Consider the following 20,921-nt stretch of genomic DNA (forward strand, 5'->3'; position numbering starts at 1 on the left):
TTTCTGGCCATTAGGTGCCAGCCCACATGGCTAATTCTGCAAAATCACACATATACACACAAACCCGTCCCTGGGCCAGGCAAACAAGTGTGTTCCATGAAAGCCTTTCTCACTTTCTCACATGGGAAAAAGTCCTTCCCTCACAGGCCACTGGGTCAGTCCCACCCATCACCAACCCAGCCTCCTGCCGATGACGCCCTGGCCTGGTCTCTCCCTGTGCCCACTCCTCTCCAGAGCTGCTCCTTCTCTTCTGGCAAAAGAAAGGGTCAAACCAGAGCATCTAGAAAGGTGTCTCCCGCACCTGGGCTCTGTATTCGGTGTTGTCCCTCTCCTTTGAGGCTGTGTGAATCGCCTGACGTTTTGCCTACCCCTGGTGGCTCTACAGCATGACAGGGGCTGTCCCAACAGTGAGTTACTGCTAATGACGAGTGACAGCTGCTGTGAGGTGTGCCTCTGGACAGGGGAGGGGTCGGTGTGGGGAGGAGGAAGGGCTAATTTGATACTTTCCACTTTTCCGAGTAGTTAAGGACCCCAGAGGGAGTGCCCTGCCTCACAGCAGACCTTTTCAGGTCCTTTTTACCACCATGAGCTCTTGCATGAGCAAGAGGGATGTCATCAGTGCTCAGGCCGTAGTTGGGCCCAGCACAGGAGCTCAGGGGGACAGGAGCTGCCATGCCAGGGGACTGTGTGGCACGATAGGGTAGGAGGAGGTACGGGGCTCACAGCGCCATCGTGACATGCCTTCCCTTCAGCCCCAGGGGTGGGAGTAGGCTGCACTGAACTGTTCCCACCCCTGAAGCCCGTGGATTCCTGTTTCCCACCACAGTTGAAAAGGGCAGCATCTGAGCTCTGGCATGCCCAGTAGATCCAGGGGGTGTCATCAGCATGTCATTTCCTCTTATTCCCCGGGCTGCCCCTCATCCCTGCCCGGCAGTGGTTCGCCTCAGGCTGGCCCCGAGAGGGCTTGGGCTCAATTGTATTCGGAAGCCTTTCCTGAGCCCCTAGCCCGGTCCCGCCCCAAAACCCAAAGCCTGCACCGTGGTAGCCCACCCCCAAGCTCAGTTCCCAAGAAACCTCGGAAAAGGCTGGAGAGACTGTTTCTTCTGTCTCTACCTGTGTGGTTCTCTTTCTGGCCTCTCCCCATCACCTGGTCACGAGGACCCACAGCATTCGTGCTCTGGGCCCCCGCAGGCACAACGCAGGCCACTGCTCGGCCCTCGGCTCACAGCCAGCACAGACCAGTGTGCAGGAGGAAGCCCGCGTGACAGGGGTGGGCTTGTGCATTTATCTCAGTGCTTCAGAGCCCTGAGACGTCCCGGGGAAATTACTGCTGTCCGGTTGCCCCCAGCCTCTCTGCAGCAAGCGCTCTGGCTCTGGTGCTTTTCGAAGTGTCCTCAGTGTCTCTTCTGTGCAGCCAGTCTGCAGGACCCCTGGTCAAGCGTAACTGAAACCAAGCTGTGTCGGTCTGGGGATACTTACATAAGCATCTGTGCAGTAAAAGTATAAAGATGTGCACTTGGAATGAAATGAAATCCAGGCAAGTGGTTGTTTCCAGGTGTAGGAACCAGGGAAACAATATGGGGAGGGGTCAGATGCTTCCACTATCGTCGTAATGTTTCATTTCTTAGGCAGAGTGGTGGGGACATGGTATTATTTTATACTTTTCAATTTGGTTGAAATAAGTTAATGGGAGGGGGGAAGCATGGATTTTGCAGTCAGACAGACCTGGGTTTTAAGTTCATTTCTGCCACTTAATAGCTGTATGACCTGGGGCAAGTACTTAACCTCTCTGTTCAAGAGAGGCTGTTTAGTCTGTTTAGTCACCTGTAAAATGGGGCTCTAGATGAGGGTAAAGGGGATCAAATATATGGTGATGGAAGGAGAACTGACTCTGGGTGGTGAACACACAATATGATTTATAGATGATGTAATACAGAATTGTACACCTGAAATCTATGTAACTTTACTAACAATTGTCACCCCAATAAACTTTAAATAAATAAATAAATAAAATGGGGCTCTCAGGGCTGCATGAGGATTACCCGGGAAGGTCTCACACTGCTTCCCGTCCCCGCCTGGGTGTTCCTGGCCCTCAGGCTGGGCGGGTTGCTAACTTTCCCCCGGGCCTCAAACTTCTTCACAGAAGAATGGCATCACCTCCTTAGGCAAGGTGCCCCTGAGACACGGTGAAAGGAGGAAACACCTGTTTCTTTGTTGGGAGGAGGAGGAGGGGTGACTCCAGGGGAAGGCAGTTTAGTCCCAGCCCCATCTCTTTCCAGATCCCTCTGCGGCCTCTCAGCGGAGGGGTGCCACAGGGCAGTGGGGAGGGTGGGGCACAGCACAGCTCTGAGAAGGTACCCGGCAAATAGATCCCCCTTAAAGGACAGTAGGAAGGTAACGGAGGGAGGAGCCTGGACCCCACACTGAGGGAACGCCTAGGGCTGGAGGGGTCAGCGGCCTCCGAGGGGAGAGCCCCCTCCTCCCACAGCCCCTGTGTCTAATTTCACATGGACACAGGTCTCGGGGGCTGTGCGTGGGTATTTGGATTCTGGTGCAACCAGGCAGCCTGTCCCCTCGGAGGACGGGAGCCTGGGGAAGCCCTCCTGGGCAGGCGGGGTGTCTGTCTGTCTGCACATACGCTCACACTCTCTCACACATGCAACACACACCTATACATATGTGTGCCAGGCCTGGCTGAGGAGGGAAAGGAACTCAGACACCATTCTCATTGGACAAGCTTAAAACACAACATGGCTCATTTTTATTTTATCTCAGAAAAAAACATTCCCTTCAGAAGGAAAGGCAGTTAGACAGGGCCTCCACCTGGGCAGCTCTGAGCTACCCAGACTTACCTCATGGCCGGCCAGCCCCGACCTCCTCCCCTGAGCCCACCCTCTGGCACTGTTCTGTGCTAACTCTGCGTCCTCAAGCCCAGCTTTGTCGCCCGAGATGGCCCTGGGACTGAAGGGGTAAGAAGTACATGGCAGCTCACAGCAGTGGGAGAGGGCTGCCTGCAACTCCCTGGGCCGACTCCTGGTGCCAGCTGAGCAGAGGACTGACAACAGACCCTGCCGCCAGGGAGGGGCAATAATAAAATAAGAAGCATATCCTCACACTTACATTTTCTCCTGGAAAATATAGTTAAATGCCACCTCCGGGCATAGCAGCTCCCAACCCCTCGGCAAGTCTGGGGAGGGTGGTATGTGTGTGGTGGGCAGCCTGTGGGAGCTACCCCTTAGCCTCAGGGCCAGCAGCCTGCTCTGCCACAGCTGCCCTGTGGGGACAAGGTGGCACTTCTAGATGGTCCCGGAGGAGGACTGGGCCCTGTGCAGCCAGATGCCCTGGTGCGGTGGCCCCGGCCTGGTGGCCTCCCAGCATGAAACGTCCGCTTCCTCGGACTCCAAACCCTTCCTGCTGGGCCTCATGCTGTGCCAGCCAGGGCTTAGTCCAAAGCGGGAACCAGCCATGAGAAGGGTCTCCCAGCACACTCTCTTCTCCCAACCTGACTGGTTCCGCCAACCAGAGAGAAAGATTTCCTTCCCTTAGGAAGGGGCAGACTCAGTAGCTCCTCAGGACACCCCTGCTCCATCCTGGGCCAGAGGGCCCTCAAGGCCAGGGGACTCTGAGCACGCTCCCCTGAGCTCATGGCTGAGGAGCTCCACGTCCTGGAGGCCTGTGTCCCCATGGGACTCGCAGGCAGGCCCTCCGCTCACCAGGCCCAGGGCATAGCCATTGGGCCGCCGCTTGGGATGGGGGGCGCTGCCATTGGACCACGTCCCAGGAGGGTGGCCGTTCAGGCGGAGGCTGATCTGCTCCCCGTCGCTGCTGTGAGCTGCCAAGGCCCGGGCACTGGTGCCACCTGCCTTGAAGGGCTCCCGCTGCCTCAGGATGTGGCTGTGAATGATCTTGCGGAAGGTCTGGCGGAACTCGCGGATGCGATAGGCATAGATGAAGGGGTTCACCACAGAGTTGGAGTGCGAGAGGACGATGGCCAGGTACATGAGCCAGAGGGGGGCGTGGGTGCAGTCGGGACAGAAGAAAGTGAAGCAGTTGATGATGTGCAGGGGCAGCCAGCAGAGGGCGAAGAGCCCCACGATGATGGCCAGCGACTTGGCCGCGTGCACCTCCTTCTGCAACGTGGATCGAGCCCGCTCCCCGGGCACAGGATGGCTCTCCATCTGCTTCAGCTGCCGCCGGGCCGCCAGGAAGATGCGCAGGTAGACGGCCAGCATGAGCAGGAGGGGCACCAGGACGCAAGCAAAGAAGTTGTAGTACACCATGTAATTCATGGGGACCACATCCTCAAAGAGACAGGCCACCTGGCCCTCCCCGCAGGCCTGCGAGTGGTTTCTGGCCTCCTTCGGCTGACCACAGTTGTTCCAGCCCAGCATGGGCGTCAGGCCGATGGCAAAGGACAGCACCCAGCAGACGGCGATGATGCCCTTGGCCCTCGCGCCCGTCACCAAGCCATTGTACCTGGGGGGAGAAGAGCAGCGTCAGAGGCCTGAGAAACCAGGGCTGGGCAGGGCCAAGGGCCAGCGACCCAGCCACTCCTTCCTGCCTCCTAAGCTCGGTCGTCTCCTCTTCTGTTCGGTGGAGGGACAAGCCTTGCCTTGGAGAGCAGGCACCCTGGAAAGGGAAATCACTGCTCAGACGTTCAGATCATTACTGACTAGTATTACAAGTAGTCCTGGGGCTTAATTAGTTTGGCTTGAGGGAATTAATAAGTGATTTTGGGGGCTGGGACAAGTTATCACCTCCATGTTGATTTCAGTTGATGCTGGAACAGCGTCCCCTGTAGAGTGGGAACAGGTCGGGAGGGGAGATTCATTGGCTGAGGGCAGAACCAGATCAGACCTGTTGGCGATTCTCTTATACTCTGTGATCTTCCTTCCCCACTTGACTTAGAGGCTAAAGAAGCCCCCACGGAGAGGTGCCACAGCGGGGTAAAGGAGGGGTGGAGGTCCCAGGCCCGATGGGATAGCCTCTCTTTCCTCTAAATTCGCCCACAGCCCTCTGGAGAGAGATGAGATCAGCATGTTTTCACATTTCTGTAGAAGTCTGAACATTCAGGAGGAAAGAGCTGCATGAGGTAGTGGGATCCAGAGAGGAAACGTCATCTGCCTGAAAGCCCTCAGCACTCCAGAGAGCCAGACTCAGCCCCAGACTCGGGAAGTGGCCTGATCTGCCGGCCAGGAAGCTGACCCCAGGCCCAAAGAAAAGGTGGCATATTTTATTAAAAGAACCAAAAAAATCCTCTCCCTGATTGAGGAAGGCGACCTCAGTTATCTCTGAGGGATGACCTTCTGTTTAATGGTTCTGATTCTGGCGACAGCAGACTGCCCTCCCCTCAACCTGGGAAACCCTCCCCATCCTTCAAGTTCAGGCTAGATAGCTCCTTGAAGAGTGCCACGAATCCCTAGCCCATCTGGGTCCTCGAGGCTGGGGCCTAGGGGGCAGGGCTTTCCTGCATCCATCTCTGCATCGTCAGCATGGAGACAGGGACACAATAGGTGCCAAGGAAAAGGTGCTTTACCTAATTCCAGAATTGGAATGGAAGCATCCACAGAAACGATCTAGTTCCTGGGTGGCAAACACAGGGGCCTACAGGTAACAAACGTGTGAGGCAGGCTGGTGGGGCACCTGCTCTGTGTGCAGGAGGCAGCTGACAGCGCTCGGCCCCTCGCTGCCATGCCAAATGTGTGCCCCGTGCTGCCAGGTCTCAGGAGGGGGTAGGGAGCTGAATTTCTGGGTAAAATCTCCCATGGTTTAAATTTTCTCAACTGATTCAAATTAAGAAAAAAACCAACAGCAACAGAAACCTGGTGGCCTCTTATCTAGCCTAAACCCCTCATTTTATAGATGGGGAAACTGAGGCCCAAGGGCAGGAATGGACTTGCCGTGGGAGTTCCAGGAGCCCAGAGGCAACTCAGGCCAAGGTAAGTTTGTCAGTTCTGAAACGATGTCAATTCTGAATGCCAGGCAGGGCCATTCCCAGGAGCTCCACGGCCTCGCTCGGTGGGGGCTTGGTGCCTGCAATAGGTCTGGGCAGCAACAGGGCTGCAGACGGACCTGCCCATTCTACCAAGAGCTGGCACTGCCCTGGTCTCCTACTCTGCAGCCTCAAATGCGCAGCCACCGCCTTATTTTTATTTTGATTTTTCTGGCATTTAATACTTATATAGCTCTTGCTGTGTCAGGCACTGTTTTTAGTATTCTGCAAATACTAATTTATTGTCCTCTCATTGACTAGAGGCTGTATTGATGTTAATATTTTCCTGAGAAAAGCATATCCCTCCCTGGGTTCTAGCACGAGTACGTTCCTGTCCCTCTGCTTCTCTAAGCCTCAGTTTTCTCATTTGTAAAACGGGACTAAGAAGCCGGGGCCTGTGAGCACTGGTCCATGGGGCAGAATGTAGAATCAGTGGGTGGAAATTACAGGCAGGGAGGCAGATTGTGGCTCAGAGTAAGTAAGAGCTTCTCGGCTGAGCTGGTCACAGGAGAAATGGAATGAACTTCCTGTCATTTGAGGCAATCAAGCAGAAGTAAACAGTTTCAGGGATGGTGTAGAGGACCCTGGAGGCCACCTGCTTTGGGGATTTTCAAAGTGTTCTCCAGCAGCAACCTTCTCGCCCACATTCCTAGCCAATGACAGAAGTGGAGCTGCCGGGGGAGAGAAGGGCTTAATATTCACTGAATGAGCAAGTGGTGGGGATCCAGGGCCTGGCTTCTGGGGACATGGTCTGAACATCCCTTGTGTGTCCCGCTCTCAAGATGTAGCCTGTCACTGCATTGTGAAAAGAAAGCCCCTTGTGGGGACAGAAACAAACATACATTAATAGCACTTGCCTATGTGTGCAAAGCCCGTCTCTGGAAGGATTCCCAGCACTGCCTTCTAGGAAGGGAAATGTAGGTGGGGCAGGGCGCAAGAGGGAGTATTTTTCACCATATACCCTTTTGAAATTTTAGTATGTGTGAGTATTATTTATTTCTAAAAAAACCCAAACAGATTAATCTTGTTATTCAAAAGAAAGCCCTTAGGCTTAAGGCCTGGACCCAGGATGCCAGGAAGCTGGAACAGCATTAGGGCCCAAATGGAACAACGGCTGAGCCACAGCCTGGCCCATCACCATACCCTGGGCTGCGTCTGTGACTTAAGCAGTCACATCTTGGCCTCCTGGGCCCCAGATGTAGACCGTCTTGTGGAAGGGGTGACATGGCCATCCAGCATGTTTTGGGGAGCCCAAAGGTGTCACACCGTGTTTCCCTGAAAATAAGACCGAGTCTTATATTAATTTTTCCTCCAAAAGACGCATGAGGGCTGATGTTCAGGGGTGGTCATCCGGAAAAACCATGCTAGGGCTTATTTTCCAGTTAGGTCTTATTTTCGGGGAAACACGGTAGGAAGCCGGTGGCAGAGCCACTGCCCACACTTGGAGGGTTCTGCCTCCCTGCGTCCTCCAGCTCACAGGCTGCCCACTGCCTGGGGGCTCCCACATTTCGGGCTTACCCCATGATCCAAGAAAACCCCTACAATTCCAGATGGAGCTTCACGTGCATTTGCCCTACACTGAGGAGAAGGGGGGCTTCCCTATTGTCCAAACGAGCCACTGATCCCCGGGTGAAGCTCAAACTCCATCCTAGGCACTGGCAGGTCTGAGCTGGCCTTGCACTTGACTGCCTGTTCTTCTGTCTCCATTCCCTCTCCCTGGCCCAGAGCCCACACGCTCATCCCTTCCTGGGGCCTTTGCCCAGGGTTGGCCCCCTTCCTGCACCTGCCTCTCCCCACACCCATCCTGCAAGACCCATCAGTGACACCTACTCCAGGGAACCCTCTCTCCTTAGAAGCCAGGGCACTTAGGTCTTATCCCCATGGGATGATTCACCATCTACAACTTCAGACCTTTGCACCAACTGCTGTGGCACGGCCTGTTTCCCACGGAGAGAGAGGGCTCACCAGGGGCGCATGTGAGAGACAGGAGACAACGGGTGCGAAAGTTCCCGTTGGGGCGAAGTAAACCTTTGTGTCTCGCCCCGGCCGTTCAGTCCTCTGGGCTCCCATCTCTGCCTCTGGCCAGGCTTCTTTCTCACCAACTTCCTGAGTAGGCCCTGCTCTAGCCCACCAGGGTCCCTACACTTGAGAAGGAACATATAGATTTTTCTGAAACTGAATTATTTAAAAAAAAAAAAAAAAAAAGGTGAGTGGTGCAGGCCTGGGGCTAGGCGTCCAGGGCAGGGGTCAGAGGCTAGATCTCAGAGCCGCCAAATGGATCTACTGCATGGAGTGGGAACCGGAACCAGAGGCGGCCATGTTCCCAGCTGGCAGGGGCGGCAGCCCGGCCAGGCAGTGGCTCCAGAGCTGCCCAGAGCTCTGAGTTTTCCTGTGCCTCCATCTAGCTCCCCCTCATGCCCAGCTCGCCCTCAGTAGCCCCCACAAGGACACCTTCATGCACTCCCCCTCCCGAGCTCCTGCCCGCCCAGGGCCCTGGAGGAATAGGAAGGTGGAGGGACCCAAGGGAGCCTGGAACAGCGTGAAGGGCCCTGGTGTCCCCCGTGTCGGGAGACACTTTTCCTTCTCCGGCTCTGGCCTTCCAGTGAGTAACAGGAGGGTCACAACATCCGCCAGCCACAATGCCTGCGTGAGGATCAAAGGAGATGCTATTGCGCTAACTTCCTCTGGCAACTGTGACGCTCTCTGCCCGAGGCGGACACTGCACAGCACCCCACTCCCCATCAGCTCGGATCCGAGAAACCCAGGCTGAGTTTTCCAAAGCCTGATTATCAAGCAGAGCTCAAACGGCCAAGGTCTGGGTGGAACTATGTGGGTGCTGTTCCAAGAGACCATGGGAGTCGGGGGACAGGGGGAGGTCGATGGCTCCACACAGGGGCTCAGCTCTGACTCTCCAGCAGCTCTGGAAAGAGCTGTATCCCCTCCCCCACATCCCAACCCCCACCCCCTTACCTCCCATCCCACCCCACCCCCCACCCTTCTCAGGGCCTTGTCACTGCCGTCCACTCATTGGACCCTCACAACACCTTTCTGAGCTCAGAGAGGCCTGTCCCCTCTGATAGATGAGGAAATGGGCCCAGAGAAGGACAGTTCACTTTCCAGGGTCACATAGCATGTCCCATCCTCCAACATCAGGGAGTCATTCTTTTGACTCTCAGGAAACAGAAACGAGAAAAAGAAGCCGAGCCCCTTTCGATTGAGACCAGCAACCTTGATCTCTCCCTAGAACGCTGGTGCCCTTTGCATCAGGGAAGAAAGTGAAAGTGAGGCCTCTGCTTCCCCACTGAACGTTCAGACCAGGGCTGGCCCAGCCCCTGAATCGGACGCCCATCCCTTGCTGTCCAGTCCACCTGGGAGCCCACAGACAGGCTTCCGTATACTGAGCCGTCCCTTGACGAGCCTGGACGCTGGGCTCCGCTCTGCCCACTTAGGCTGGTCTTCTATCTGGACAAGGGCCCTGGGCTCTCCTGAGACACAGAGTGTCCTATAGGGCCACATGGGGCCCGGGGGCCTGTCTTCATTTGGGGGGCATGACAAGGGTGCCTGCTTCCCTCTTGGAGCACTGGTGACAGGAATGGTGACCTGGTGCAGATTCTGGGACACAAGGGCCACCCTGTGACTCAGCTCTCCACAAAGACTGAAGTCTGTGGGTGGCAGGCCACACCCCAGCTGTGCTACCAACTCGCTGTGTGGCCCTGAGGGCTGTCTCCCTTCTCTGGGCCTCATTTTTCCATTCAGAAGATGAGAGGAAGTGACCTCTAAGGGCCCCCTTGGGTTTGACACTCTAAATTTCCATTTACTCATTAGCCTCTCCTCCTCCGGGCTGGGGCACCCTCAGCCCTGCGTGGGGCTGCTGGGGCCTGCTCTGTAGGTAGGCGCTCCACCTGTTTGGGAGAGTTTCCCACAAGGGATGGGGTACAGGGTCCTTTGAGACCTCCCTCAGAGCCTGCAGCCACCCAAGCTGTGGAACCCAGCTCTGGGATGGAGGGGCCAGGAGGTGGGGCAGGAGGCCCCAGGGTCCCCCGTGGGAGGGACACTTCCAAGCCTCATCTATGGCCAAGTAGGTGGAGGCCACACTAAATAAACTCAGCCTCAGAGAAAGTCTTCACTTACACAATAAGTGGCTGAAGTCATTTCACAAAAGATTCACCATGAAAACCCCCTCTACCAGCCCGCCCTCCTCGCCCCCAGTGCACAGGGCGTCTCCAAGACCATGAGCGCTCAGTGACCTAAGGAGCACACAATTTGCATATAGGTTCAAATGACTCACTGTGGCATTTGGCCAAGTCACTTGCCCTCTCTGGGACATTTTCCTAATGTGCAAACTGCGAGGCCTGCGCAGAGGAGGAGGGAGGGCGGACTTCTCGCTCTGAGGTCCTGTGGTTTCCCATGGGCCCCGCCCCTCCCCAGCATCGCGCTGTGTGAAGAATGACCCAGATACACTGCCCAGGCCTGGGCCACACGCATCTGTCAGCGTATGCCAGCCTCCACCATGTAGCCTGGGGGAGTCTGGGAAGGGCCAGGGAGCCTGTGCCCACGGGGATCGGCTAGGCTGGTAGGATTGCCGGCCACGCCCTGGGCAGCCCCAGATTGGGCTCCATGGTCCTGTCACCTCAACACAGACACCACAGACCAAACCCTGACCCTGGGTTCACCCTGACCCCAGGTTACCCTGATCACGGGCACAGACCAGACACTGGCACAGGCAACCTTTGCACAGATGTGAACCCAGCACGAGGTGTGCCAGGGAAGGGAAGGCGGGGCAGCCCACCGCCCGGCCGGCCCGGCGCGCAGCTCACCGGAGCGGGATGCGGATGGCGATGTAGCGGTCAATGGCGATAGCCAGGAGGCTGAAGATGGAGCTCTGCGTGAGGACCAGGACGAAGCAGGCGAAGAAGAGGCAGCTGTGGCAGGCGGCACAGAACCCTATGCTGATGGTGATGGCGAAGGGGATGGCGAGGACCCCCACCGCGATGTCGGCAGCTGCCAGCGACACCACAAAGTAGTTGGTGACGTTCTGCAGGTTGCTGTTCAGCCACACAGCCCAGCATACCAGCACGTTGCCCAGGACGGCCAGCACGGCGATAGCCAGCTCCACCACGATGTACACGGAGGAGCCCATGCTGGGCATGACCGCAGACAGACGGAGTCGGCGAGGACGCGGGCCGGGCCAGCTCACGGTCCATAGCTGCAGCGCAGCTGGCCCTGCCCAGGCCCCTGAGCCCCTTCCTCACAGGAGCCAAGAGCGTCCCAGCTGGTGGAGGGGGACTCCCCCAGGGCTTTTTCACAGCTGCCTCGGAGTCTCCAGGAAGCAAGCCCCCTCCAGGGGCTCTGGCGGCATCTTGGCTCAGCTCAGCTTCAAGTTCCCGGGGCACCTGCCAAAGGAGAAGCCTCGTGAGGAGCTGGACCACTATGGAGCTGGCACAGCTGAAGATTCCCGGGAACAGCCCTCAGCCTGTTTCTTTCTAGGGCAGCCGGGAATCTTTCAAAGCTAAGTCGCGCATGTTAGTCCTCCATGCTCAGCTTCTCAAGCTGTCTGTGGCAGCTCTGCCAGTCTCCTGGTCCCTGAGCTCACTGCCACCCCCACAGCCCTCCCGAGAAGGCCCCCTCACCCTCAGGCTGTCCCGGGCCCACCCACCTTCTCTTTCAATGAGCCTCAGTCAGCTCCATCCCTTGAGAGCTTTCTCTGGGAACTACCAGCACCTCCCTAAAGGTCAGGAGCAGGCTCAACGACCCTGAGAGCGCCCATGGGGAAGATCTGGGGGGCCGTTGGGTCCTGTCTCCCACTGCCAGCAGGGAAGCCCTCTTGCCTCACCGGTGGTGCTGCACAGGGCAGCAGAGCGGGCACAAAGGGCCTCTGCCCTTACGCAGCCCCTGCCAGCTGACGGCACATCTGGGTGGAGCAGAAACCTCCTGCCTCCCACACCTGCTCCCCAACCTGCTGCTCTGCCTGCCTGACGCTAGGACAGACTTAGTTCAGTTTGGTGTCAGGCAGAAAGCGGGGCGCTCAGCCAGGACTTGCTGGGGCTGTGGACAAGAAGGTTTTTCCTTTCTGGGCCTCAGTTTCCCCACTGCTACAGTGAGGAGGTTGGACCCCACATAGCCTCTGGAGGCCATTTCAGCTCAGCCGTGATTCTATGAGAAGTTAATACACAGATTTGGAAGTGCTTCCACAAAGTCAAAACGCCGCAGAAATGTAAGAAATTATAGAACTCCCTCAGAAACAGAAGCTGGGGTCATGACCTCCCCAGCCCAAATCCCTGTTCCCCCCTTAAGCTTGTGAGATGGTCTCCATGCCCTTGCCAATTCCGGGGCCTCTCCTCACTGCCTCTGCCCCCACCTATCGCACTCACATGTGCTCATCGTGTCCCCCCATGTCAAATTCACCCCCTCCTCCAGCCCTGAGCCCTCATGGGGGCCCCCGGTGTGCATGTGCAGCGGCTGCCACCTGCCCAGGGACAAGCCCAAAGCTGCCTTTTAGCATGTGGGATCTGGGGGTTGCATCCTCCCTCTCTCCTCTAGGAAATGAGGGATGGAGTGGGGCTGCCGACCTCCGCCTGCCCTGTCCTGGAGGTGATGGATGGCTGCAATAGATGAGCCCCAAGTGTCCTTCTAACTCCCATGTGCAGCCACTCCCACGAGGAGGCTCGGAGTGCAGCACCCAACACCAGGAAGCAGGAGAGAAGGCTAAGCCCCTGAGAAACCAAGGGCTTCCCACAGCTTGGGGCTTCTCCAGGACTGTCAGGGGCCCGCAATCAAGGGGATGAGCAGGTCCCACCGAGCTCCCGCTATACACCGGACACTTGCCAGCAGCTGCTCCCAAAGCGAATCACTGGCAGAGGTGGGCCAGACCAAGTTTGCTGGTGCCATCCCTGGCTACACAGTGTCCCCTGGTGCTCCCAACCTACAGCTCAGAGCAGCATTCACCAGGGTTCCCCCAACTGCCGAGGCTGTGGATCTAGCCTGTCATCCTCGTTCCGCGGGAGGGAAGTGACAGGCCCAGGCCTGCCTCCCACCTGGGGCCTCCCGGGCCCAGTAGTAGCTGCAGCAGGCCAATGTCTCATCAGACCAGCCAGCCCAGCCAGCCCCAGGGAGGCTCCCACCACCCTCCTAACGCCTCATAGCCGCCTGCAGTCCTTCTGACCCCAGCTTCAACCTCCAGGGGAATCTGTGTTGAGAAGTATAACAACCTCCACCAATTCCTCTAGCCCAGCCAATAAGCCCCGGGCCATTGTGCAGAGTCAGAGGGCCCTGCTAAGGGGCAGACGAGGTGGGCCATCAACGATCCCAATACGCCCCACATTTCTGTGGAGCTGAGGCCAGGCTGCCCAGCCACACTGCCCAGAACCCTGCTGATAGGGTCACACCATCAGCACATGAGCCGGGACGCCTTGTGCGGAAGGGCCTTTGACGGGCCTCACCCCGCCCTCTGCACGGGGAGGCTCTCAGCAGCCCCAGTACCTGCCTGCATACTCCCAGGCCTCAGGGCTGCCCACCACCTTCTGCCCAGCTCCCATGTTGACCAGTACCTGGTACCAACACCCTTCCCGACTGATGTGTAACTGCCTTACTGCTGCCCACCAGGCCTGGGATGCCCCCTCCTCACCCCCAAGTCTCACTGGATGCAACATCCTGCGGCCCAAGTCAACCCTGCAAGGAACTGAAGTCACACCTGACGGCTCTGCCAGCCGGGTTCTAAAAGGCTGCTCTTCGCATGTCCTGCTCTCCCTCAGCCCTCCCTACAGCATTCCGGTGGGCTCTTCCAGCTCTGCCAGCACATCCTGGGGTGAGGGCGGCCTGGCCCCACAGGACCAGAATCGCCCAGCGCAGAGGAAGCACATCAGTGGAGCCTGAGGCACTGCGGGACGGGACGGGCAGGGAGGAGGCTGGGAACCTGCGGGAAGGTTAGGAGCTTCCCAGCCTTAGGGCGTCACATTGGCCTTGGGGGCTGGGGGGGGGGGGTTCTATGACTTAAGGCCCTTGCCAGACTTGTGTGGTGTAAATGCTCCCATTATGGCCAGTTTCAATGGTACTAATGTGTCACTCACAGGAACTGGGAATCAATGCACAGTCAGCTCTAAGAGCTTAGGCCTCCGGTCTCCAGCCACCATCGGGCCACCAAACCTTGCGCTGTCCCAGGGGCTACCTGCCTGGACACAAGGACTGTACTCCAGACCCTCGTAAATTGCTTATGCAGCCCGATGGGGGCGTTGGGGGTCATCTGTGTTCTCACTGCCCCTATGAACCCCACTTTACAGACGAGGAAGCTAAGGCCCTCTTCCAGTCTTACCGTGAGCATAAAATGACCTCTTCCAGCCTCACCGTGAGCATAAAAGGATAGAATTCAGCTGGGGGAAATGCCCATGGAAAACAGCAGCGGGAAGATTTCCTGGGGCCTCCTGGTCCCTCTCTGCTTTCCTCCCTTCAGAGGCCTCCAAGAGCGACAGGAAGGTCCGCAGGCCCATGGGGAGGGGGTTGGGGGTGGGGCCAGGATCTGGCAATTTCCTAATCTTCTGTGTTGGCTGTCCATCTAATTAATCTTCCAGTCTTCTGTTGCTAGCCAGGAGGGGAAATTAAATAGTAATCATGTAATATTTCCTTGTGATTGTCCCTTGCTGGGGACAGGGCAGAGGTCAGAAGCTGTCCCATACAAACTAGAGACACATGCTGGGAAACGTGCATTCGCCTTGAAAGGACAACCACGTAGGACTCCCAACAGTCAGACTCCAAATGCCGCTTCTTCCCTCCTTCTTCCTCACCCCCACTGGACTGGCCGCTTTAATTAAAACTCCATTTAATCACAACCCACATATTTCCTGGCCCACTTCTGGCTCTTTGTATGTCAGGCTAGCGGGACTTTCTGCACACATGCCCACATGGCGCCTGGATGCCCCAGAGCCTGCTGGACGGAGGTCCCCGCCAGCTTCCAGGCAGGACTCTGCACACCTGCTCTTGGGTGGGGCTAAGGGCAACGTACTGCGCCCCGGATAGGGACTCAGACCTGTCCCAGCCACACTAGGCCCATTCCTGGGCTCCAGAATCCTGGCCAGAGAATCCTCCACTACTTTCTCACAGCAAATGCTTCCCAAATGCCTACTCCACGCCAGGCAGCACCCCAGCTGCTGGACCACTGGGCTACCTGCCGCTGAGCCTGACCCCAGCTGGGCCGTGAGCCGATTGCAGGGGACCCTGAAGAGGGATGTGTCCCCTCGAGACGGTCCTGAGAGCCAGCTGTTACCCGAGTGTAAAGGTCACTCCCCACCTCCAGGACCTCAGCGCTCACTTAAGATGAGCCTGCAAACCACAATTTCAAAGTGCAGGAGTAAAATTCAGGCTTAGAAAGATAAGCCACAGCACCCAAAATGTGGAGATTCATTCATTCCAGAAGACAAGAAGGTAGCAGAATCATCCAACAGTGGTTTTCAAAGACATTTAGGCTCTTCAAAGAGATAAAGAAAGGAACAGCACCCATAAACAAGAATGAGAACTTACGAACTGAAAGGCAGAAACGAAACAAGAACAAGTATGAACAAAAATAATACAAAACCCCGGAAATGAAAAATAGAGGGATTGACATAGAAAACACAATTGACATGAGAGCTTTGGGCTTTCAACTAGGGCTCTGAAGACCGCACTGAGGAATTCTCCCAGAAACTGCACAGAGAGCCAAAGTCTATGAGGAGATAGCTGAGAGATTGAGAAGCACTAACTCAGTCGGAGGGGACAGGGCAATAAGCAAGAAGAAATAGCCAGACAGGCAGCTCAGCTCCTGCTCCCAACCACAGCCTTCTGCTGGCTCTGCCATGACTGACCTTCGTGTGGCCCAGGTCTGGGCACGAGCCTCCCAGAACCCCAGGACCCACCAAGCCCCTCTTGTCTTCTGGTGCTGCCTAGAGGTGAGCAACCACCACCACTGCCACCTCGTAACCTGGTAACCTCCCTCCCTCCCTCCCCTCCCTGCAGGGCTGCCAGCACCTGCCTCCAACTTCAGGAACTTGGTGCAAGCTGGGCCCACAGTGCCCAGGCAGGCACCCAGTGGTGCCCCTCCCCCACTGCCCCTCGGGGGTGTGGCTGCTGCTCTCAGTCCCTGGGGGCAGGATGTGGGCAGGAACAGGGTGGAGAGCCAGCTCCTTTCACGGAGCCCAGCCCCCAGAGCAGCCTCACTTCACAAGCCCCCTGGGCTGCAGGGCCCACCAGCTCCCTTCTCCCTGCTGGGGGCCCAGAATCTCCTCCTATCCCCGCGTGTCCAGGCCAGATGCCAGAGAGGCTGCAGGACCTCCCCATCCTAGCCTGAGGTGGCCACTCAACCCTTCACTGGCCACCTTACCTAACACCCCCTCCCAGGTGCCACTCAACACCTTGGAAGGTGCTAGGTGCCCACGCTGTGGAGGAAGGAGCCTGGTCCATCCCCCACTCCCTGAGACCCTCTGTGCGGAGGTTCCTCACATGTGTCTAGCAGACTGCGGGGAGCGCTCTGCACCCACACCTCCCTCAAATGAACCCTCTAATTAATGGTAGGATGACACACTGTGATGCCTGAAGAGAGGACCTGGCGGGGGTGGTGGTGCTACTAAATGGCCTTGAGAACAGACTCTAGTGGGCCTGGGGTGGGATGCGGGCAGAGGCTACCCATAGGGGCTCCCCAGAGGGCAGGTGCACCGAGGACAGGAGGGAGGCGGACCACTCCTGGGGGCCCTGGGACGAAGGTGCAATGATGTGGCCCTGTGGGCTGAAGGCAGAGAGCGGGAGGTTAGCCAGACCAACTGGAGCAGTGCCTATGGGCTGGGCCGGTGCTGTGTGGCTCCCCCACTGCTCCTCGGCCCACTCAGTGGCTCCTTGCACCGTCTCACACTTTGTAGGGGCCACTGAGGGGCCAGAGGCGAATGCCCCTATGACAGATGGGCAGACAGATACCAGCCCTCGGGGCCTCTGGGCAGAGACCACCAGCCCAGACATCAAAGGAGGCACCAGAGGGGTGCAGCCCACCTCTCCATGGCGCACTGTGGCCGCCTTTCCCCCAGGTGACAGCTGAGCTGACTGGAGCAGCAGCAGCGGCAAAGGTGGGGGCCCCAGAAAGATGGTGCCAGTCACTGCCCAGCAACTTCTGAAACAGGACCGTCCTACAGAACGGGGTGTGGGCCCAGAGGAATCTGGAAGGCTTCTCAGAGGAGGGGCCATTTGGGCTGGACTTAGAGGACAGGGAAGTGAGGGGGAGAGGGAGAGATTCTAAGCAAAGATTGCAGCCTAGTCGAGGCTCAAAAGCATGTCCCAGAAGGCCTGTGGGGGGTCCTACAAAGCTGGAGCATCCTGCTTTTCCTGGGTGACCCCCGGCCCTGGGTTGGAGTGAGGGGCAACTGTTCTTCCCCTCCATCCAGACCCTCCTGTCCCAGGAACAATCTCATGGCTTCTACGCCACAGGGGCCCCTTTCATGATTCTGTGGGCTGGGCTGGGGGCCTCTGCCACTAAACTGCCCCCTCCCCCACCCAGAGCTCCCAGGCCCCCCTGGAGGGATCCTCTCTACACCCCAGCTCTGAGCTGCTGCCCACTCCCCACTTCCCTTCCCTCATCTGGGCCCAGCTCAGACCTCCAGGGTCCCACCCCCAGGCACCACACCCCACTGCTCCCTCCAACCTCCAGACCACGGGCAACCCCTCCTTCTGTGGCCGTGCTTCCCTGGACCCAGATCCCTTCCCTGGGGGTTGGGACTCATCCCTTTTGCCAACTCAGCGCCTGATTCCTGGGGTCTCCTCAGCATCTCCTGACACACACCCACCAAAACCCCTTCCTTGCCCATCCTTCACGCCTTTGCCGTCCGCCTTTGCTGTCTGTCTGGCCATCCTTCTCAAGGCTCTCACGTGTGTATATCATCCAGCACCCAGTCTGAGTTGCGGCGGACAAAACAGACGCCATAAGATGGTTGGGATGGCACTTCCAGTTCATCCAGGGTAAAGGGGCTCAGGAATTAAGCAGGTTAGATGGTACCAACAGCTACTGTGGGATTTCAGATCACTGCAGAGAGCCACCGGGGGCTGTGGTCCTACACAGGCATGCACTGCCCAGGGCCACCCAAAGGCCCTGAATTTTCAGGGTGTAATGTCCTGAAGCCAAGTGCTTGCTCCCAATCCCACTGCAGTCCACATGTCCCTCTGCTGACAGTGGTCCTTGTGGTGTCCCCAGGCCCCACAAGGCTAACAGCCCCCTCCACTGCCCACAGCCAATGCCCATCTCTCATTTACTCTCCACCACAACTCTGTACTGTAAGCGTTGTTTGAATCATGGTTGTGTTGCAGATGAGAAGATGGATTCCAGGGACAGTGACTTGCCCAAGGCCACCCAGAGAGGGAGTCAAGACCAGAAGCCAGGTTTGGAATCTCCATTCCATCGGGTTGTCCTTGAAGCCAGCCATTGAGCTCTTAGCCTGTGGGCTCCTAGGGCGCAGGACCAGGGGATGGTCTGCGACCCGCACTGCACAGGCCAACACGAGGGAGGCAACGTGCAAGTCCCTGGAGTCTCCCAGGATCAGCCTGGCCCAAAGCCTGTCTCCTGCCAGCGACTGAGGCTGCCCTCAGCCTCCCTGAAGCTGTGGACAGGGAAGCCGGCTTAGCCCAGAAAGTGATCTGCATGAGGCGATGGGGACGGAGGGGAAGTGGCCCAAGGGATATTAAGACCCGGGAAAGCCAGGGAGACCACAGAGGGCAAGGGCAGAGCAAGGTGTTGACACCACTGCTAGTGGACAAGCCTCAGTGAGGAGCTCCTGAACCCACCACATACTCCCTGGCCCACTGTGCTCCCCAGAGATCCCTATCATGGTCCCCAGGGCCGGGACAATGAGGGGCAGCTCTGGCTGGGCATGGAGGTGACATGGAGAATCTTTCGGAGGGCGCAGAGCTGCTGGAAAGCAGAGGCCAAGCGGAGGGCAGCCCTGAACTCCAGGCCTGAGGGGAGCACAAAGCCCTGTGGGTGGAAACAGGCCTGGATGCTGCCTGTGATGGGGAGGGAGAGCTGGCTACTGGGGGTAGGCAGCCTAACCCTCCCCCAAGAACCAGCCACTGACTCCAGTCCTGGGGAAAGAGGGATGGGGAGACCCGCCCTCAGGCTTGCTTCTCCACCTACCCCCAGCCTCCGTAGAGCCCCAAACTCCTATTGTACAATCAGGGGAATTAAAGTCTAAAGCGGTGTGGCCGTGCAGGTACGCAGCGATGTTTGCTCCGCGGCGGACAGCCCCCTCCTTGATCCCTGGGCGGTCCTGAGCCAAATCCCTCGAGGGCTGCCACCATTCCCGCCATTCCTACCTCCGCTCGGGGCAGCGCGGAAGCCGGCCAGGACCAGTCCGGGGCGCGCACCCACCCGCGCCCGTCCTCTCCTGGGTCCCCTAAGTCCGGTTCCCGCCACCACTGTCCGTGAGATGCGCCCGCGCTCGGCCGTCTGTCCCCAACTCCCCTTTCTCGCCGCTCCCCGGGCGTGCGGGATGCTGAGCGTGTGGTCACCGTGCTTCCTTCATACCGGCCCCACCCCGGGCTGCGCCACCTACCGAAGCCCCTTCTAGTCTCCGGGTCCCGGAACCTACCCGCCCTCAGGCCGCGCCTCTGCGCCCCCAGCCCAGCCCCAGCCGGGAGCGCCCGGAAGGTTCCCCGAGGGCCAAGGGGCAGGCCCGTGGCACCCAGACGGGCTGACAGACGGTCCCCGCCCGTCACCTGCGGGTCCGGACTCCTGCCTCCCAACCCCCGCCGCGGGGCCGCCGCGCTCTCGCGCCCCTTCCCCTCCCCGCCGACCCTTGCGCACCTTCCGGGCTAGTTTGGGGCGGCCTCGAGGGTCCGCACGCGGGCCCAGACTGCGCTTGGGATGTGCGACCGCGCCTGAGCCGCCCCGCACTCGCCATTCCAGTCGCCGCCTTCAGGCAAAGCTCGGACCCCGGCCCTGTGAACTCGCTCTCAGGCGGCGGGCAAAGAGGGTCGGAGCGACGGGTACCCTGAGCGGAAGGGGACCCGGGCGGCCCGCCCCTTCGTCCCTGGTCCCGCAGCCCCGACGGCTCCACGCCGCCCGCCCACGACCCTTGGACAGCGTACCCGGGACCCCCGCTGACCTGCCGCTCGCGCGCCGGCTCCCGCTGTCTCGGCTGCTGCTCCGGCTCCGGCTCCGGCTCCAGCCGCGCTGCTCATGGGCGCCCCCTGCAGGCTGCTCCGAGACTCACTCTGTCCCCGCCCCGCCCCGCAGCGCGGGGAAAACGAGGCCCTGAGTGCGCCCGGGGAGGCCGCGGGGGACTGGCGGAGCCGGCCTGAAAGCCCGGAGATACCCCCAGTAGGACCTGGGCACCAGCTTGCTCTCCCAGGTTTCGTTGGTTCCGCCACCTCCTCCAGCCCCTTCGACGATTCTCCGGCCTGGAGGGCCCTGAGAGGGGCGTTTCCCGCACGGTCAAGTCCACGAGGGCCTGGGCCTTCACTCCCTCATCTCCAGGAAAGCCCGCCCCTTCCCCCCCCCCCCCCCCCCCCGCAAGGATGCCCCTGCCGCTTTGATCCTCCTGAAGTTCTGCTGTCCCTTATCGTAGGAGCTGGGCTTGGTTGATTGCCCCTGTATCATCCCCTCCCAATGTCCAGCTGTGGCTCAGGAAGTGCCCAGTGCCCACTCCTCTGAAAATCCTTCTATGACTCCTCAGCGTCTTTATCACAACTCAGGGTCCTCAGGCACTCACCCTGTCTGGTCCCCAGCCTTGCCCTCACTCCCTGAATCTTGCTTTCGGGTGGTGGTGATGGGGTGGCCTCTCAGCTCAAAGGATATTTCTGAGAAGCTGGCCCCAATTTCTAATGACCTCTCTGCCCTTTCCAGCCCAGACTCTGGGCAAGGGCCCCTCCTGTTCTTACAGCCTCTCCTACCAGATCAGGCCCTGTCCCCCTCCCCCACTTCTCTGAGTGA

At 58.6% G+C, this 20,921-nt stretch overlaps 1 protein-coding gene across 7 annotated transcripts; it reads right to left on the reverse strand.

Annotated features, from left to right (window-relative positions):
• Nucleotides 1-2,733: 2,733 nt before the first annotated feature.
• On the reverse strand, nt 2,734-20,333 carry ADORA2A (adenosine A2a receptor). Of its 7 annotated transcripts, none has more exons than XM_019710345.3 (3): nt 20,095-20,333; nt 10,810-11,385; nt 2,734-4,476 (listed from the first exon to the last, which is right to left on the reverse strand). In XM_019710345.3, the coding sequence occupies exons 2-3, from the start codon at nt 11,139-11,141 to the stop codon at nt 3,570-3,572; spliced, it is 1,239 nt and encodes a 412-aa protein (XP_019565904.2). In that variant the 5' UTR covers nt 11,142-11,385; nt 20,095-20,333; the 3' UTR covers nt 2,734-3,569. The 7 variants fall into 7 exon arrangements, with proteins under 7 accessions (XP_019565904.2, XP_074177503.1, XP_019565911.2 ...); XM_074321402.2 differs by having other exon boundaries at nt 20,078-20,333; XM_019710352.3 differs by lacking the exon at nt 20,095-20,333 and adding an exon at nt 19,794-20,017.
• Nucleotides 20,334-20,921: the final 588 nt, after the last annotated feature.

Source organism: Rhinolophus sinicus, chromosome 9, assembly GCF_057876585.1.
Source record: "Rhinolophus sinicus isolate RSI-liver-muscle chromosome 9, RSI-T2T, whole genome shotgun sequence".
NCBI classification, from domain to species: domain Eukaryota; kingdom Metazoa; phylum Chordata; class Mammalia; order Chiroptera; family Rhinolophidae; genus Rhinolophus; species Rhinolophus sinicus.